The sequence below is a fragment of the Uranotaenia lowii genome, chromosome 1, assembly GCF_029784155.1.
Source record: "Uranotaenia lowii strain MFRU-FL chromosome 1, ASM2978415v1, whole genome shotgun sequence".
Lineage (NCBI taxonomy): Eukaryota > Metazoa > Arthropoda > Insecta > Diptera > Culicidae > Uranotaenia > Uranotaenia lowii.
The window spans coordinates 195698740-195716921 of record NC_073691.1 but is presented as its reverse complement, the minus strand read 5'-3'; the positions used below and the strand labels follow the sequence as shown (position 1 = coordinate 195716921).

The window sequence follows — 18182 nt, the reverse complement described above, 5'->3', positions numbered from 1 at the left end:
TAGGGCTTGCGGTGGGTGGATCGTTTTAGGAGCGTGTGCTCGCGTAGTACGCTCCAAAGCTGACTGTAGAAGGCAGATACCGCATCATCGACATTCAGATCTTCAAAAGCTGATTGCCAATCTGTCTCGTCTAATAATTCAGCAACCATTTCGATGTTGCAGTGCGGGAAGTCTAAATTTTGTCGGAGAGGGCTATCCGTGTCCATAGGCTCATCGGAACTGTACTCAAGGAGTAAAATTGATGGATGATGATGACGGTCAGTGTTTAAAATTGCTTTTGGTGGGTGCACGAGTTCAGCTTGGTCGGGTCTGTTTACAAAAATGAGGTCAAGAACTCTGCCTTTAACGTTTACGAGGGAACACATCTGTGATAACCCGGAAGCTATTGTCGATTCAATCACAGCGAGTTCCTGTTCTGTGGAAGCATTCACTGGCAAAAATCCATTAGCATCCTCGTCGTAACTCCAATGCAAATTCGGTAGATTGTAATCCCCAGCTACAACAACGAAGTCTTGATAGGTTGCAGTATTCAGGATATAGTCAAGAGCGGAAAAATCGGACAATCTAGAAGCCAACTCGTTTGAAAGAGAGTTGCAACTGGAGTTTCGAATTTCAGCTCATAGATGATTCAATAATACTTTCTTAAAATTGATCTCTAAATTTGTTTTTCAAAATCTGAAACTTTTACTCTGTTTTAATTCAAAAAGTTTATAATGATGTCAAAATGTATGTTTAAATGATTTGTACTTCCAGCCCATTTCCCTCTTCCAATGCAAGAAGTCCTCACGAATCATTTTTAGCATCTTATTGAGCTAACATTTTGCTTTATTTGTCTGAGCAGTTTTGATTTTATACCAAACTAAATATGAATAAAGATTTGCCTCCTTCTTTCCGACTCCACCAAAAAAAAACGGAGGGTCTCAAATTGGCTAAGACGGTAATCGCTATTCAACTGATGGCATGGGTTCGATTCCCATCTTGGTACTGGGTGTTAAATGTTAATTTTAAGTTGTCTTCTTCGTTTATTACGTCTGTAAAGTCTAAATCGGCTTAGACGGCGTATGTCTTTATATTATAACTTGAAGTGATGCCAAACAGCACTTGTCATGTCATGGAATCTGAACACTTTTCATGCTGCAAATTACTATATATTTTTTTGTTTAAGAAAAAAGTGCACATTAAATTCATATGGATAAACTGTAATCCAATGATTTGAGGAAAAGAATTGTTTTTAAAGGAGAACAATTTTTTTTTAATTTTGTTATTTGAATGAATCACAGCAATTTTTTTTGTGCTGATGGTTCTTTTTAAGACTTTTCAAGATTTCAACCTTCTGGCCATATCTGTTCATAATCAATCAATTGAAAAGCAGATTTTCAAAAATATAATGGATTGTAAAAAAATCTGTTCATGCATTGACGGTGGTATGAAAATTTTGTAAAAATGTTCATGTAAATATCACACAAAACCTTAAAATGATGATTTTTGTGCCGAGATGGGAAACAGTTATCAAAGTTTATTTTGCTTCAATTTTTTTTAATTTTAGTCATAATTTTAACTCAGATACACCAGGGCTAGTGCAAACGGATATTCCATAGATGAACTTTGAAAAATCTAAGAAAAATATGTAAATTTCAAAACAATTCCATTTTTGTTTGTTGTTCGACTAAATCACTTCTTTACAAACTCTTATTGAAAGTAAATTTTGCAAAAATGTTGACATTTTTCGCGTTTATTTAAGCCAGTGAAATCAAAGTACATTTTCTAAACTTATTCATTCATATATATAATTTTTCTGCAGTATAAGTTAATGTTTGGTACACCACATTTAATGAATGTTGTTTTAAGCAAAAGACCTTCATTCACAAAGACATTTATTATTTAGAAAATACACTTCAGATTCAACACAAGGGATACCCCTCTCTGACCTTTCTCACATAATGCTGAATAATTTTGGAGAGGACTGACAAAATTGACAAAATTGACAAAATTGACAAAATTGACAAAATTGACAAATTGACAAAATTGACAAAATTGACAAAATTGACAAAATTGACAAAATTGACAAAATTGACAAAATTGACAAAATTGACAAAATTGACAAAATTAACAAAATTAACAAAATTGACAAAATTGACAAAATTGACAAAATTGACAAAATTGACAAAATTGACAAAATTTACCAAATTGACAAAACTGACAAAATTGACAAAACTGACAAAATTGACAAAATTGACAAAATTGACAAAATTGACAAAATTGACAAAATTGACAAAATTGACAAAATTGACAAAATTGACAAAATTGACAAAATTGACAAAAATGACAAAATTGACAAAATTGACAAAATTGACAAAATTGACAAAATTGACAAAATTGACAAAATTGACAAAATTGACAAAATTGACAAAATTGACAAAATTGACAAAATTGACAAAATTGACAAAATTGACAAAATTGACAAAATTGACAAAATTGACAAAATTGACAAAATTGACAAAATTGACAAAATTGACAAAATTGACAAAATTGACAAAATTGACAAAATTGACAAAATTGACAAAATTGTCAAAATTGTCAAAATTATCAAAATTGACAAAATTGACAAAATTGACAAAATTGACAAAATTGACAAAATTGACAAAATTGACAAAATTGACAAAATTGACAAAATTGACAAAATTGACAAAATTGACAAAATTGACAAAATTGACAAAATTGACAAAATTGACAAAATTGACAAAATTGACAAAATTGACAAAATTGACAAAATTGACAAAATTGACAAAATTGACAAAATTGACAAAATTGACAAAATTGACAAAATTGACAAAATTGACAAAATTGACAAAATTGACAAAATTGACAAAATTGACAAAATTGACAAAATTGACAAAATTGACAAAATTGACAAAATTGACAAAATTGACAAAATTGACAAAATTGACAAAATTGACAAAATTGACAAAATTGAAAAAATAGACAAAATTGACAAAATTGACAAAATTGACAAAATTGACAAAATTGACAAAATTGACAAAATTTACAAAATTGACAAAATTGACAAAATTGACAAAATTTACAAAATTGACAAAATTGACAAAATTGACAAAATTGACAAAATTGACAAAATTGACAAAATTGACAAAATTGACAAAATTGACAAAATTGACAAAATTGACAAAATTGACAAAATTGACAAAATTGACAAAATTGACAAAATTGACAAAATTGACAAAATTGACAAAATTGACAAAATTGACAAAATTGACAAAATTGACAAAATTGACAAAATTGACAAAATTGACAAAATTGACAAAATTGACAAAATTGACAAAATTGACAAAATTGACAAAATTGACAAAATTGACAAAATTGACAAAATTGACAAAATTGACAAAATTGACAAAATTGACAAAATTGACAAAATTGACAAAATTGACAAAATTGACAAAATGGACAAAACTGACAAAACTGACAAAATTGACAAAATTGACAAAATTGACAAAATTGACAAAATTGACAAAATTTACAAAATTTACAAAATTGAGAAAATTGATAAAATTGACAAAATTGACAAAATTGACAAAATTGACAAAATTGACAAAATTGACAAAATTGACAAAATTGACAAAATTGACAAAATTGACAAAATTGACAAAATTGACCAAATTGACGAAATTGAGAAAAAATTGACAATATCGACAAAAATGGCAAATCCGCACGAAATGGCATTAATGACAAGGTTCAAGAAATTGGCAAAATTGCCAAACTTTCAAAAAACTATATGAGTGATGAAACTTACTTTTCATGACAAAAATAAAATACAAATAATCTTGATCTTTTTTTTTTCAAAATATCAGAATATAAGGATTTTTAGAAAAAAAAAAATATAAAGTTTACAAAAGTGGCCAAATTAACCAAATTGACCAAATTGACTAAATTGGCAATTCTGGTATAAGTGATAAAATTTACAGCATTGAAGAACTGATTGAATTGTTCAAATTGAAAAATATTACTACATCGCAAATAGTTGAAAATTGACAAAATGGAAAAAAACTTACATAATTGACACAATTCAAAAACATTTTTTTACAAATTTGATAAAATTGCTAAAATAGACAATTAAAATTCTGTTTATTTCTTCCATTTTGTAGTTTTTTTTGTTGATATGACGAATTTGTCATTTTTTTAAATATTTTCAATTTTGGCAGTTCTGTCATTTATGTAAATTTTGTCACTGTTGTAAATTTCGTCATTGTTGTCATTATTGGACAATTTCTTAATTTTTTTTATTTATATGATCTCTTAAAATTTTTTTCGATATTGTTCATTTTCAATTTGATGAATTTTGTCATTATTTTTATTCATTTCATTTTATCAATTTTTTCAATTTTGCAAATTGGGTCAAATTTGTCAAATTCTTCAAATTTTTCCTATTAGTTAACAATTTTTTGCAGTTTTCATCGGTTTACAAATTATTTCAAACTTGTCACGACTGTCGGATTTGTTATTTATATTAATGTTATCAATTGTGTTAATTTTATCAATTATATCATTTATGTTACATTTGTGAATTTTGTGAATAAATTGTTTCTTGTAATTTTCACATGTATGTAATTTTGTTTTAATTTGTAAATATTATCTGCTATATCGATTTCATCAATATTGTCAATTCTGTCATTGTCAATCTTATCAAATTTTTCATTTGAGCAATTTTTGTTAATACGTCAAACTTTTAAAATTTTGCTAATTTTGTCAAATTTATTATTGTTTACAATTTTGTAATTTTTAACATCTTTTTTTTTCATTTTGCAATTTGTTACTTTTGTCATTTTTGTTGCTCTTGTCAATTTTTAACTTTATTCTTATATATAACTAGCTGATCCCATACGAACTCCGTTTCGCTTTCAACTTGGAATATGTCATGAACAGTTTGTATGAAAGCCAATTGCCAAGCTCCAGATGCACTTCTGAATTCATTGTTAAGTAATAATTGCAAAAATATTGGTCGATCACTTTGTCTGTCGTCTGCTACTAAATTTGAAATCAGAAATCCTTTGACCGTGCCAAAAAACCACGTGTATAAATTTCGACTCGATCATTGCATAACAACGCAATTATTGCCAAAAAGCTAAACCCCTTTCGGGGGCTCTTATACAATCTTTGATGACTGAAATCGATTGCCCTTCCCTCAAAACTCCCGTGTGCAAATTTTCAAAGCAATCCATTGTATAATAACGTCAATATTGCTAAAAACAGTGAAAAATTAATTTATGTGGACGACCCCTTTCTTCGACCCCTGGCAAAACATTTGACATCTGAAATCGGTTGCTAGTCCCTGAAAACTACCGTGTGCAAATTTTCATCCCAATCCGATGTAAAATAACGACGATATTGCAAAAATATTGAAAGGTTTATATGGACGACCCCCTTTGCCGGCCCCTTACACTGAATTCAATACCTGAAATCCATTGCTCATCTCTCAAAACTCTCGTGTACCAATTTTCGTCTGAATCCGATGTGTAATAACGACAATATCGCATCAACAATGAATAGTTTGTATGGACGACCCCTTTGGCTGACCCCTGATTTTAGTTTGAATAAGTGAAATCAGTTGTTTGTCCCTAATAACTCCTATGTGCAAATTTTCACCCCAATCCGATGTATAGAAACGTCAATATCACTAAGATACTGAAAATTTAATATGGACGACCCCTTCTGCCGGCCCTTTACACTGAATTTGACACCTCAAATCGATTGCACGTCACTCAAAACTATCGTGTACCAATTTTCATCTGAATACGATGTATATTAACGTCAATATCGCAAGAACAGCGAACAGTTAATATGGACGACCCCTTTGGCTGACCCCTTACACAAAATTTGACACCTGAAATCGATTGCTCGTCTTTCAAAACACTCATGTGCTAATTTTCAACACGATCCGACGAAAAGTAACGTCAATATCGCGAAAACAATATTTGTCTTCTATGGACGACCCCCATCAGAAGGGGTCATCCGAAAATCTAAAAACATTTTTCATCCTTCCTGGTCCTAATGAGCATCCATGCCAAATTTCAGACCTCTAGCTCTTAAGACAGCTGAGTCTATAGAGGACAAACAAACAAACAAACAAACAAACAAACATACAGATAATTGCTTTTTATATATATACTAGCTGATCCCATACGAACTCCGTTTCGCATTCAACTTGGCACATGTCATGAACAGTTTGTATGAAAGTCAATTGCAAGTATTTTCCAGATGCGCTTCTGAAGTCATTATTATGTAATAATTGCAAAAATAATGGACTATCACTTTGTCTGTCGTCGGCAACTAAATTTGAAATCAGGAATCAATTGAACGTGCCAAAAAACCCGTGTATAAATTTTGACTCAATCGTTGCATAACAACGCAATCATTGCAAAAAGGTTAAACCCCTTTCGGTGGCCTCTTATACTATCTTTGATACCTGAAATAGGTTGCCCTTCCCTCATAGCTCCCGTATGCAAATTTTCAAAGTGATCCATTTATAATAACGTCAATATTGCTTAAAAACAGTGAAAAATTTTTTTATATGGACGACCCCTTCCGTCGAACCCTGGCAAAACATTTGACATCTGAAATCGATTGCTCGTCCCTGAAAACTACCGAGTGCAAATTTCCATCCCAATCCGATGTAAAATAACGACGATATTGCAAAAATATTTAAAGGTTAATATGGACGACCCCCTTTGCCGGCCCCTTACACTGAATTTAATACCTGGAATCCATTGCTCGTCTCTCAAAACTCTCGTGTACCAATTTTTGTCTGAATCCGATGTATAATAACGACAACATCGCATGAACAGTGAATAGTTAATATGGACGACCCCTTTCGTCGACCCCTGATTTTAGTTTGGATAAGTGAAATCAGTTGTTTGTCGCTAATAACTCCTATGTGCAAATTTTCATCCCAATCCGATGTATAAAAACGTCAATATCACTAAGTTACTGAAAATTTAATATGGACGACCCCTTTTGCCGGCCCCTTACAATGAATTTGGTACCTCAAATCGATTGCACGTCATTCAAAACTATCGTGTACCAATTTTCATCTCAATACGATGTATAATAACGCCAATATCGCAAAAACAGTGAACAGTTTATATGGACGACCCCTTTGGCTGACCCCTTACACAAAATTTAACACCAGAAATCAATTTCTCGTCTTTCAAAACACTCATGTGCAAATTTTCAACACGATCCGACGAAATGTAACGTCAATATCGCAAAAACAATATTTGTCTTGTATGAACGACCCCCTTCAGAAGGGGTCATCCGAAAATCTAAAAACATTTTTCATCCTTCCTGGTCCTAATGAGCATCCATGCCAAATTTCAGCTCTCTAGCCCTTGAGACGGCTGAGTCTATAGAGGACAAACAAACAAACAAACAAACAAACAAACATACAGAAATTGCTTTTTATATATATAGATAGATTTTTGTCATTTTTGTAGCTGTTGAGAATTTTGTCAATATTGCCTAAATTTCCAATTTTTCTTTGATTTTGTGAATTTAGTAGGCCTAACACCCAAAATTAATGATCTCCCAAATCGACCGATAATTATGCCTTTCCCCAAGAAAGACAAAAAAAAAATCAAAAAAAAAATTACGTCTAATTTGTAATGTTAAAATGGGCAGGGGTGCTGGAAATGGATTTCAGATCAATTTTTCATGGCAATGAAGAAGAGTATGTCAAATTAGCATTTGTTTAGATTTTCAGCTCTTCAAGATCTAAAAATTTCCTTTTGGTCAAAACTAACGAGTCATTTTTTAAGATTTTTGAACTTAGATTAATGTACCAAAACATTATTTGAAAAGATGTGCGTAAATGTCCAGAATTTTTCTTGAGGAGTGTTGCTATTATGATTTTTTTCAGAGACATTCCAACATACGGTGGCTCCATTCTCTTTTTGTGAGCTAGGTTTATCAAAACAGTACATCTCTTACAGTGACAACGAACCTTGAGCGTTCATTGCATGAATGAAAATATTTTCAAACCAATTTTTAAATTTTTCTTTCAGTTGAGAATTCGGAGTAAAGTACCTTTATCATAATTTTCGTACCCAAATAGTCAGCTAATTATACCAAAATTTCATGTGTTGATTATAAATTTATTGTGAAGAACCTCACTCATGAAACTTTCACTGGATTACTGCAAAAGTTAAATGCAGCACTGGTAGAACTACCTCAATTGTTGCATCCATTCATTGGACTAGTATGGTTCTTCCATTCTCAGTGACGACGACAAAAACGATTCAGGCCCTTGACTAAAGTTGTCCCACATTAGTGTAAGTGAGGCCAAACCCGGGGCAGGCAGACGTCTAGGCGCAAGAGGAATAGGAAGAAGGACATAGAACAATGACGACACCATACGCCAAACGCATAAAGCTAATGGAACTTGAAGAACTTTCTAATTTGTTCGGCTTTGCCATTTGCCAAAAAAAAGGGGCGATTGTCGTCCCTTCTTTCCGGAAAGTCATTTGCCGAAAAAGTTGCTGGATCCTGATGAGAAAATAGTTTTCGAAGCATTTTCGGTAACCAATTTGTTTGCCCAGGTTTTTGGGAGAAATTTGTTTCTATGTTCAGATGAATCACAAAGCTTTTTGTTGCAACTTAAAGGTAGGTGTTTCACCTTTGCCCATTTCTGGATGCATTCAACAGCTGCCATTTGGACTTACCCCGAACACAAGTGGTAAAAGTCGTAATGCCACTTACTCTGATTACCATTTTATGGTTTCACGAAAGCTTCATTCCAGTGAAAACGGCAAATAAAACCAAACTTAGCCAGTATAGTCTAACAACAAGCAGTCCCTCCAATGCTTATTTGCTTTTGAGGGGAAGAAAACAACTCCAAGATCGTATCGCAGTCTTCTGACCCACATTCTTTGCCCGGGAGTTGTTGCCAGTTTTCATGACATTTATTAAACAGTCCCCCAACCCCGCACAATCGCGAAGAACAAATTTTCCCGTGGCTTTTTCTTACTGTACTGCAAATGGATGGAACCAGTAAGGCCACTTTTAGAGGTGGCTTTTCATTTATTGTAACGTAATTTTCACGTTCTGCCGCGCTCGTTCGCCGTTGTTGTTGTTGTTGTGACCAACAAACGAGGTACGTTTAGGTTTTTTTTGCAATGAACTCAGGTGTGGGAAAGAATGTGCAAACTCGCAAATTATTACCAATTATTGGCGAAAATTGAGTCAGTTAAAAAAACAACAAGCAATTGAAAAATTCCCTTGAAACTTTAGAACTTTTGATATACAAGCGGTAAGATAATCTGTGGACATTAAGATTGTAGAAAAAAATGGTTTTTTTTTCTTTTCTATCTATGAAAAAAAAAATTTGATTTTTTTATTTTACTGTGAATGTCTTAAAATGATTACTCCAAAAAACGTATCCCTTTGCAATAAACACCTATCACAAAACAATATGATAAAAAATATGACGTCATATTTTTCTTGTATTTAACAACACAATTTACACTTTTAAGAATCCTTGAAGATGATGCCATACGACTCCGAAACGTCGGGTACAAAATAAAACTTGTTTGTCATTCGATTTGCCATCAGAAAGTCGGACATGACAAAATTCGCATAATAAAAATTTTGATATCAATGCCAAAAATGACAAAAGTGAAAAAATGACAAAAATGACAAAAATGACAAAAATGACAAAAATGACAAAAATTACAAAAATGACAAAAATGACAAAAATGACAAAAATGACAAAAATGACAAAAATGACAAAAATGACAAAAATGACAAAAATGACAAAAATGACAAAAATGACAAAAATGACAAAAATGACAAAAATGACAAAAATGACAAAAATGACAAAAATGACAAAAATGACAAAATGACAAAATGACAAAAATGACAAAAATGACAAAAATGACAAAAATGACAAAAATGACAAAAATGACAAAAATGACAAAAATGACAAAAATGACAAAAATGACAAAAATGACAAAAATGACAAAAATGACAAAAATGACAAAAATGACAAAAATGACAAAAATGACAAAAATGACAAAAATGACAAAAATGACAAAAATGACAAAAATGACAAAAATGACAAAAATGACAAAAATGACAAAAATAACAAAAATGACAAAAATAACAAAAATGACAAAAATGACAAAAATGACAAAAATGACAAAAATTACAAAAATGACAAAAATGACAAAAATGACAAAAATGACAAAAATGACAAAAATGACAAAAATGACAAAAATGACAAAAATGACAAAAATGACAAAAATGACAAAAATGACAAAAATGACAAAAATGACAAAAATGACAAAAATGACAAAAATGACAAAAATGACAAAAATGACAAAAATGACAAAAATGACAAAAATGACAAAAATGACAAAAATGACAAAAATGACAAAAATGACAAAAATGACAAAAATGACAAAAATGACAAAAATGACAAAAATGACAAAAATGACAAAAATGACAAAAATGACAAAAATGACAAAAATGACAAAAATGACAAAAATGACAAAAATGACAAAAATGACAAAAATGACAAAAATGACAAAAATGACAAAAATGACAAAAATGACAAAAATGACAAAAATGACAAAAATGACAAAAATGACAAAAATGACAAAAATGACAAAAATGACAAAAATGACAAAAATGACAAAAATGACAAAAATGACAAAAATGACAAAAATGACAAAAATGACAAAAATGACCAAAATGACAAAAATGACAAGAATGACAAAAATGACAAAAATGACAAAAATGACAAAAATGACAAAAATGACAAAAATTGCAAAAATGACAAAAATGACAAAAATGACAAAAATGACAAAAATGACAAAAATGACAAAAATGACAAAAATGACAAAAATGACAAAAATGACAAAAATGACAAAAATGACAAAAATGACAAAAATGACAAAAATGACAAAAATGACAAAAATGACAAAAATGACAAAAATGACAAAAATGACAAAAATGACAAAAATGACAAAAATGACAAAAATGACAAAAATGACAAAAATGACAAAAATGACAAAAATGACAAAAATGACAAAAATGACAAAAATGACAAAAATGACAAAAATGACAAAAATGACAAAAATGACAAAAATGACAAAAATGACAAAAATGACAAAAATGACAAAAATGACAAAAATGACAAAAATGACAAAAATGACAAAAATGACAAAAATGACAAAAATGACAAAAATGACAAAAATGACAAAAATGACAAAATGACAAAAATGACAAAAATGACAAAAATGACAAAAATGACAAAAATGACAAAAATGACAAAAATGACAAAAATGACAAAAATGACAAAAATGACAAAAATGACAAAAATGACAAAAATGACAAAAATGACAAAAATGACAAAAATGACAAAAATGACAAAAATGACAAAAATGACAAAAATGACAAAAATGACAAAAATGACAAAAATGACAAAAATGACAAAAATGACAAAAATGACAAAAATGACAAAAATGACAAAAATGACAAAAATGACAAAAATGACAAAAATGACAAAAATGACAAAAATGACAAAAATGACAAAAATGACAAAAAAGACAAAAATGACAAAAATGACAAAAATGACAAAAATGACAAAAATGACAAAAATGACAAAAATGACAAAAATGACAAAAATGACAAAAATGACAAAAATGACAAAAATGACAAAAATGACAAAAATGACAAAAATGACAAAAATGACAAAAATGACAAAAATGACAAAAATGACAAAAATGACAAAAATGACAAAAATGACAAAAATGACAAAAATGACAAAAATGACAAAAATGACAAAAATGACAAAAATGACAAAAATGACAAAAATGACAAAAATGACAAAAAGTGACAAAAATGACAAAAATGACAAAAATGACAAAAATGACAAAAATGACAAAAATGACAAAAATGACAAAAATGACAAAATGACAAAAATGACAAAAATGACAAAAATGACAAAAATGACAAAAATGACAAAAATGACAAAAATGACAAAAATGACAAAAATGACAAAAATGACAAAAATGACAAAAATGACAAAAATGACAAAAATGACAAAAATGACAAAAATGACAAAAATGACAAAAATGACAAAAATGACAAAAATGACAAAAATGACAAAAATGACAAAAATGACAAAAATGACAAAAATGACAAAAATGACAAAAATGACAAAAATGACAAAAATGACAAAAATGACAAAAATGACAAAAATGACAAAATGACAAAAATGACAAAAATGACAAAAATGACAAAATGACAAAAATGACAAAAATGACAAAAATGACAAAAATGACAAAAATGACAAAAATGACAAAAATGTCAAAAATGACAAAAATGACAAAAATGACAAAAATGACAAAAATGACAAAAATGACAAAAATGACAAAAATGACAAAAATGACAAAAATGACAAAAATGACAAAAATGACAAAAATGACAAAAATGACAAAAATGACAAAAATGACAAAAATGACAAAAATTACCAAAATAAAAAACTGGTTTTCCTCCTTTACAAAATGTCTCAAAATCCCATACAAACTCGTTCAGCGACACCATTCCATGATCCGATCTGACCCTAATTTGGCATGAGAACTTGAACTAGACAAAGGATTATTTTGAGCCTGTTGCGCATATTTTTTTCAAAGTCGGGCCATTTGGGGCACTGTAATGTGTACCAATTAAAATAAAAAAATGCCAATAATTTGATTGCTCGTTCTGTAATTTTCGAGATTGAATCTCGTTTTTTTTTATTGATTTAATAACATAACGCAACATTTCACTTGAAATAATTTGTTAAAGACTGTCCAAACCAGTGAAATTTCTTAGTTAAAAAATATATTTTTGAATTGGCACAAAGTTTTAAAAATTTATAAAAAAGAAACTCATAAATTTGTAAACAAAAAACTAAATAAAAATGAACTTCTGAAGGTCAGCTGTTAAATTCAATCTGAATTAAAGCTCTTATTAAAGATTCAAAGACTTTTGGAATTCATTTAAAATGATACTATTTTTCAAAATCGAAAAAGCATCAACTGTCACCAGAAACCGGCTATCCATTAAACTTTTCGCCCTACAGAAAAGATATTTACCTCCTCGTTTAATCGGAAAAGTCCGGGACCAACATCACAAAAGTCTCTAATTGACTTTTTTTTTTGCTCTCTGCGTCTCCAACCAAGTGGTTGGTTGCCCAAAAATAACTCTCGCTTCTCTCGATCCGCGATACGGGGAGACAGCTGGTCCAAGCAAAATAAACCAAAAAACTGAAATCCTCCCGAAAAACTAACTAGTTGCATTTCGACAGTCATCGGAACATTCTACTAGGTCAACCAAACATGAGAAGCTCGGCAATCTGTTGCAGCTCCCGGAGAACGGTGCCGAAAAACCGAAACCGAATGGTGGCTCCAGAGAGTGGCGTAAAGTACAAAGTTGAAGCGCCCTGCTGCTTTCGCTAGTCAGTCCTTCTTCTGCAACGTCAAGCTTCCAAGGACCAACTTCGTGACGGGGTGAGATTTCATACTTCATCCCGGTGACGGTTCTACTTTGATCCTTTGGAAAGGCTGGAGCACAGTGAGGACAGCTGAAAGTGAAACAGGGACAAAAAAAAGAGTAAAATCCGGTGATGGGAAAAAGCCCTCTGTGCTGAGTGTTGATGGAATCTAATTAAAATTTCATAAAGTCGTTTTGGTTGTCTCTCCCGCGAGTTTTTCTTACGCTTTCTGATTTTTTTTCCTTTGCCTTTGAGCAGGAATAACAGCGGGTTTTAATGTTTTTATTTTGTTGAGTTTTTTTATGGTTTCATGGTTCTGCCCTTCCATGACCAATCTAGTTTTGAGAAATAAGTTTTTGTCGATTTATTTTTGAAACGGTTGTACGAAATTGTTGCTTCTCCGAATTGTAAGTTTGTAATTTTTTTGTCTTTGTCGTTCCAGAGGCCCAATGATGACAGAAATGAGTTTTTATTTCTTCACGCGTCGCTTTTTCGTCTTCCTCAACTCTCCTTCAATAGTGGGCCAAGAAATGGCGGAAAAACTTTTTAATAGCAACTCTATAGTCACATCATAAATTCATGACTTTTCCGTGGTAGTGTGAATTTATTTATATATTTTTTTCATGGAAAATGACATCTTCCTGTGCTAATGGGTTTTTTCTCGTTTTCTTTTTCATTCTCAACAGGATCGAACATTAAGACTGCAATAGCTATTTTAAACTGTATATTAGCGAGACAATTGTGTTTCGAGGATCCATCATGTTCCGCCATCCTAGAAATCATCCCCCGAGTTTGCGGTCCCGTACCAGGTAAGTGGAAGTTCTGAACTTTTACAATATATTTAGAATAATTGATCGTGAGAAAAAAAAGGAATGCTTGTCCTTTTGAGGTTGAAACGTGAGGATAATTTCTATCGTTTATATTAAAACCTTCAATGGGATTTAAACCGCTCTCGAGAAGATTTTTACCAACCAAAACCACACGATTCTTCCTGTTCATTTTCCATTCACGTTTTCCAGTCTTCAACGAAACCGCACAAATTTGCTTATGTTGTTCAAAATTTCACCTAGCACCGAACGGAAGAAGACGGCAACCATGACTAGGATAAAAAAAAAGTTCAAAAAAGAACAGCAAAAATAAACGGCAGTTCCGTGCATATGGCACCGCGTGTGCCTCGTGTAGTTTTTAATGTACAACCAACTACGAGCAACGGTTTAATTAAAGAAGACGCCATAAAGTCTATTTTCTTATGCTTCACTACCTGTGCCCGACTGCTGCTGCTATTTCTGCTGCATGTGGCACGGTGAAAAAGTTGCAGTACAGACGATTTCAACTATTTTTGCGAGCTACCACCAAGGATAACGAGCGTTAGTTTGTTGTGGACGTGTTTACGAGTTCTAGTGGTTGAACTTTTTGTAAAATTTGGATTTAAAATATAAGAGACTCACAATAAACATTCTTCCTCTTCACAAATTTTTTAAGAAAGGTATGATTTAAGATTTTTTTTTTGTACTCATAATTCCAAATTTTAGATACGTCCTATCCCTAAGTTTGGAGATGTCTAGCAAAATAAAATAGAGAACCTAGCAGCATTTTGTAAATGATGTGCAGCAACATAGTAAAACTCAAGCAATAAAAAAAATGTATTCATATCTCTCATTTATAAGTTCACCGCAAAAACCGTTGATGTTATCAATTTCATAATGCATTATATGAAGAATAATATGAAAAAAAGCTTCATTTTCTCATTCGTAAAAAAAAACAACAAACTTTTTCACCAGAAAGTTCGGGCTAAATCAGAATCCTGATATTGATCCTATTCAATCGCGATAAGGATCCGAATCATGATTTACATCTGGAATAAGACAGGTATCAGGATTTGAATAAGAAGTTGTTCAGAGGTCTTGACCACAATAAGCAGCAGGATCAAAATCCGGAAAATATGAATCAGAATCTGAACCTAGACTTGAATAAAGACCAGGATCTTGAGAGTCAGGAGCAGGGTCTTAAACAGTATCTCAATCAAGATCTGGATAAGGATCCAAATCAAGTTTTGGATCTGGATCTGCATAAACATCTGCATCAAGATAGGGATCTGGATGAGGATCTTGATCTGGATCTTGATCAGGATTTGAACCAGGATCTGGATCAGGATCTAGATTTGGATCTTGATCAGGATTTGAACCAGGATCAGGATCTGGATCTGGATAAGGATCGTAATCAGTATCTTAATCATGATCTGGAAAATGACCTGGATAAACATCTGGATCAGGATCAGGATCAGATCAGGATCAACATCAAGATTTGGATTAGGATCTGGACCTGGACTTGGGTTTGGATCAGGATTTAGAACAGAATCTCGATCAGGGTGTGGATCAAGATCTGAATCAAGATCTGGAATAGGATCTGAAGTAGGATCTAAATCAAGATCTGGATCAGGATCTGGATCAGGATCTGGATCAGGATCAGGATCAGGATCTGGATCAGGATCTGTATCAGGATATGAATCAGGATCTGGATCAGAATCTGGAACTTGATTTGGATCAGGATCTGAATCTAGAGCAGAATCTGGATCAAGATCTGGAGCAAGATATGGATCAGCATCTGAACTATCAGGACCTGGAATAATCAGGACCTAGTACAGGATCTTGATCAGTTTCTGGAACAGAGTCTCGATCAGGATGTGGATCGGGATGTCAATCAGGATGTGAATCAGGATATGGATCAGGATCTGGATCAAGATCTGGATTAAGACCTGGATCTAGATCTTGATTAAAATCTAAATCAGGATCAGAATCAGGGTTGAAATTAGGATCTGAATCAAGATCTGGATCAGTACCTACATCAGGATCAGATCTGGATCTACATCAGAATCTGGATCCTGAACCAATACTTGGGTTTAGATCAGGATCTTGATCAGTATCTGGAACGGAATCTCGATCAGCATGTGGATCATTGTGTTGATCAGGATGTGGATCAGGATCTAGTTCTTAATCAAGATCAGAATAAAGATCTGAATGAGGATGTGGATCAGGATTTGGATCAGGATCTGGATCAAATTCAGGATCATCATTAGGATTTGAATCAAAATGTGGATCAAAAATTTGAATCAGTTTCCTAATGAAGATTTTTACTAGGATTTAGATCAGGACCAGATAAGTATCTAGCTCAGGATCCGGATAGATATCTGTATCAAGACCGGATCAGAACTAGATAAGGATCTACATAAGGATTTGGATCTGGTTCTGAATCAAGATCAGGATTTGGATCGAGATCTAGATCAGGATCAGGTTCAGGATCAGGATCAGGATCTGATTCAATATTTGAATCAAGATCTGGATTAGGATTTAGATCAGAATCTAGATCAGGATCTGGATCGAGATCTAGATAAAGATCTGAATCAAGGTCTTGATCAGGATCAGAATCTAAATCAGTGTCTGGGTTAGAATCAAGATCTGGAATAAGAACTTAATCAAGATCTGGATCAAGATCTAAATTAGAATCTAAATCAGGATCAGGACCTGAGTCAGTTTCTGAATCAAGATCTAGAGCACAATCCGATCAGGATCTAGATAAGGATCCGGATAAAGATCTGGATCAGGACCTAGCTCACGATTAGATCAGAATCTGCATGGATAAAGATCTAGTTCTGAATTTGTATCAAGATCTGGAAAAGGAACAGGTTTTGGATCATGATCTAGTTAAAAATCATTGTCCGGTTCTGGATTAGGATAAGGATCAGAATCTGGATCAGGTTTTGGATTAAGATTTCGTTAAAAATCTGTATATGGATAGTGTCACTCAGGCTCGTACGAAGAACCCGTCCTCTGAAGTTCAAATTAAGCTAGAAATCATAACAATACGATTAAATTTATTTATCGTACAATAAGGAAATTGATTTCTTGAAAAAAATTTTAAACACATGTTCATCAAACAAACTTGAAAAAATATTTTCAAATATTCACCTCGGAAAAAGTGAATTTTTTGGTCCTGTGTAATTTATCATCACACCTTTGAATGTGGATTTGAGCATTCAAAAGAACATGAAACACAAAATAAAATTGAAGCTAAAATTGGTTTCTTCAAGTATATTTTATTTCATTAATTTGAAAGCTAAAATTGTGGGTTTCAAATTTTGAACTGGTTTAGTTACACTTCTAAGCAAAAACCGATTCTAAGGTCAAGGTAGGGTTTTCGTGTGTAAATCTTTGAGATTCAGTACAAAATATTTATTGAATTACGAATCTAAATTTTCAATTCAAATAAGTTAACCAACTTTAAAAATCGTCGTTAAATGAAATTTCTGAGGGCTAGGGTGACTTGAGGGCCATTTTTCTGACATGTTCATTAACACTTCTTTTTAGACACCTTTTGGGATCAAGTAATTTCCTATTACTACAGTAAATTGATTTCTTAAACTGAAAAATTTACTCAAGAAAAATTTCCAAAAACCCTCAAGACCCCCCACTTCAAAACGGTCTTGGTGTTACTAAAGGATATGAAATTGAATATTCATTTTATCAATGTTTCCGATTTTTGCTAAATTATCTTTAAGTTTCTTGAATAATGTCTAGAAAAACGTTCGGTCAACTAAGTGTTTATGTTGAACTTTAGTATAAGTAACTTTAGTAAATGTGAA

At 31.9% G+C, this 18182-nt stretch overlaps 1 protein-coding gene across 1 annotated transcript in view; it reads left to right on the top strand.

The window, feature by feature from the left end:
* The first annotated feature begins 251 nt into the window (after positions 1-251).
* Positions 252-18182, top strand: part of LOC129738269 (uncharacterized) — a 175159-nt gene continuing 157228 nt past the window's right edge. The window contains exons 1-3 of the mRNA XM_055729452.1: positions 252-257; positions 13358-13469; positions 14230-14352. Of these exons, the coding sequence (XP_055585427.1) occupies positions 252-257; positions 13358-13469; positions 14230-14352 (241 nt within the window). The remainder of the gene's footprint in view (positions 258-13357; positions 13470-14229; positions 14353-18182) is intronic.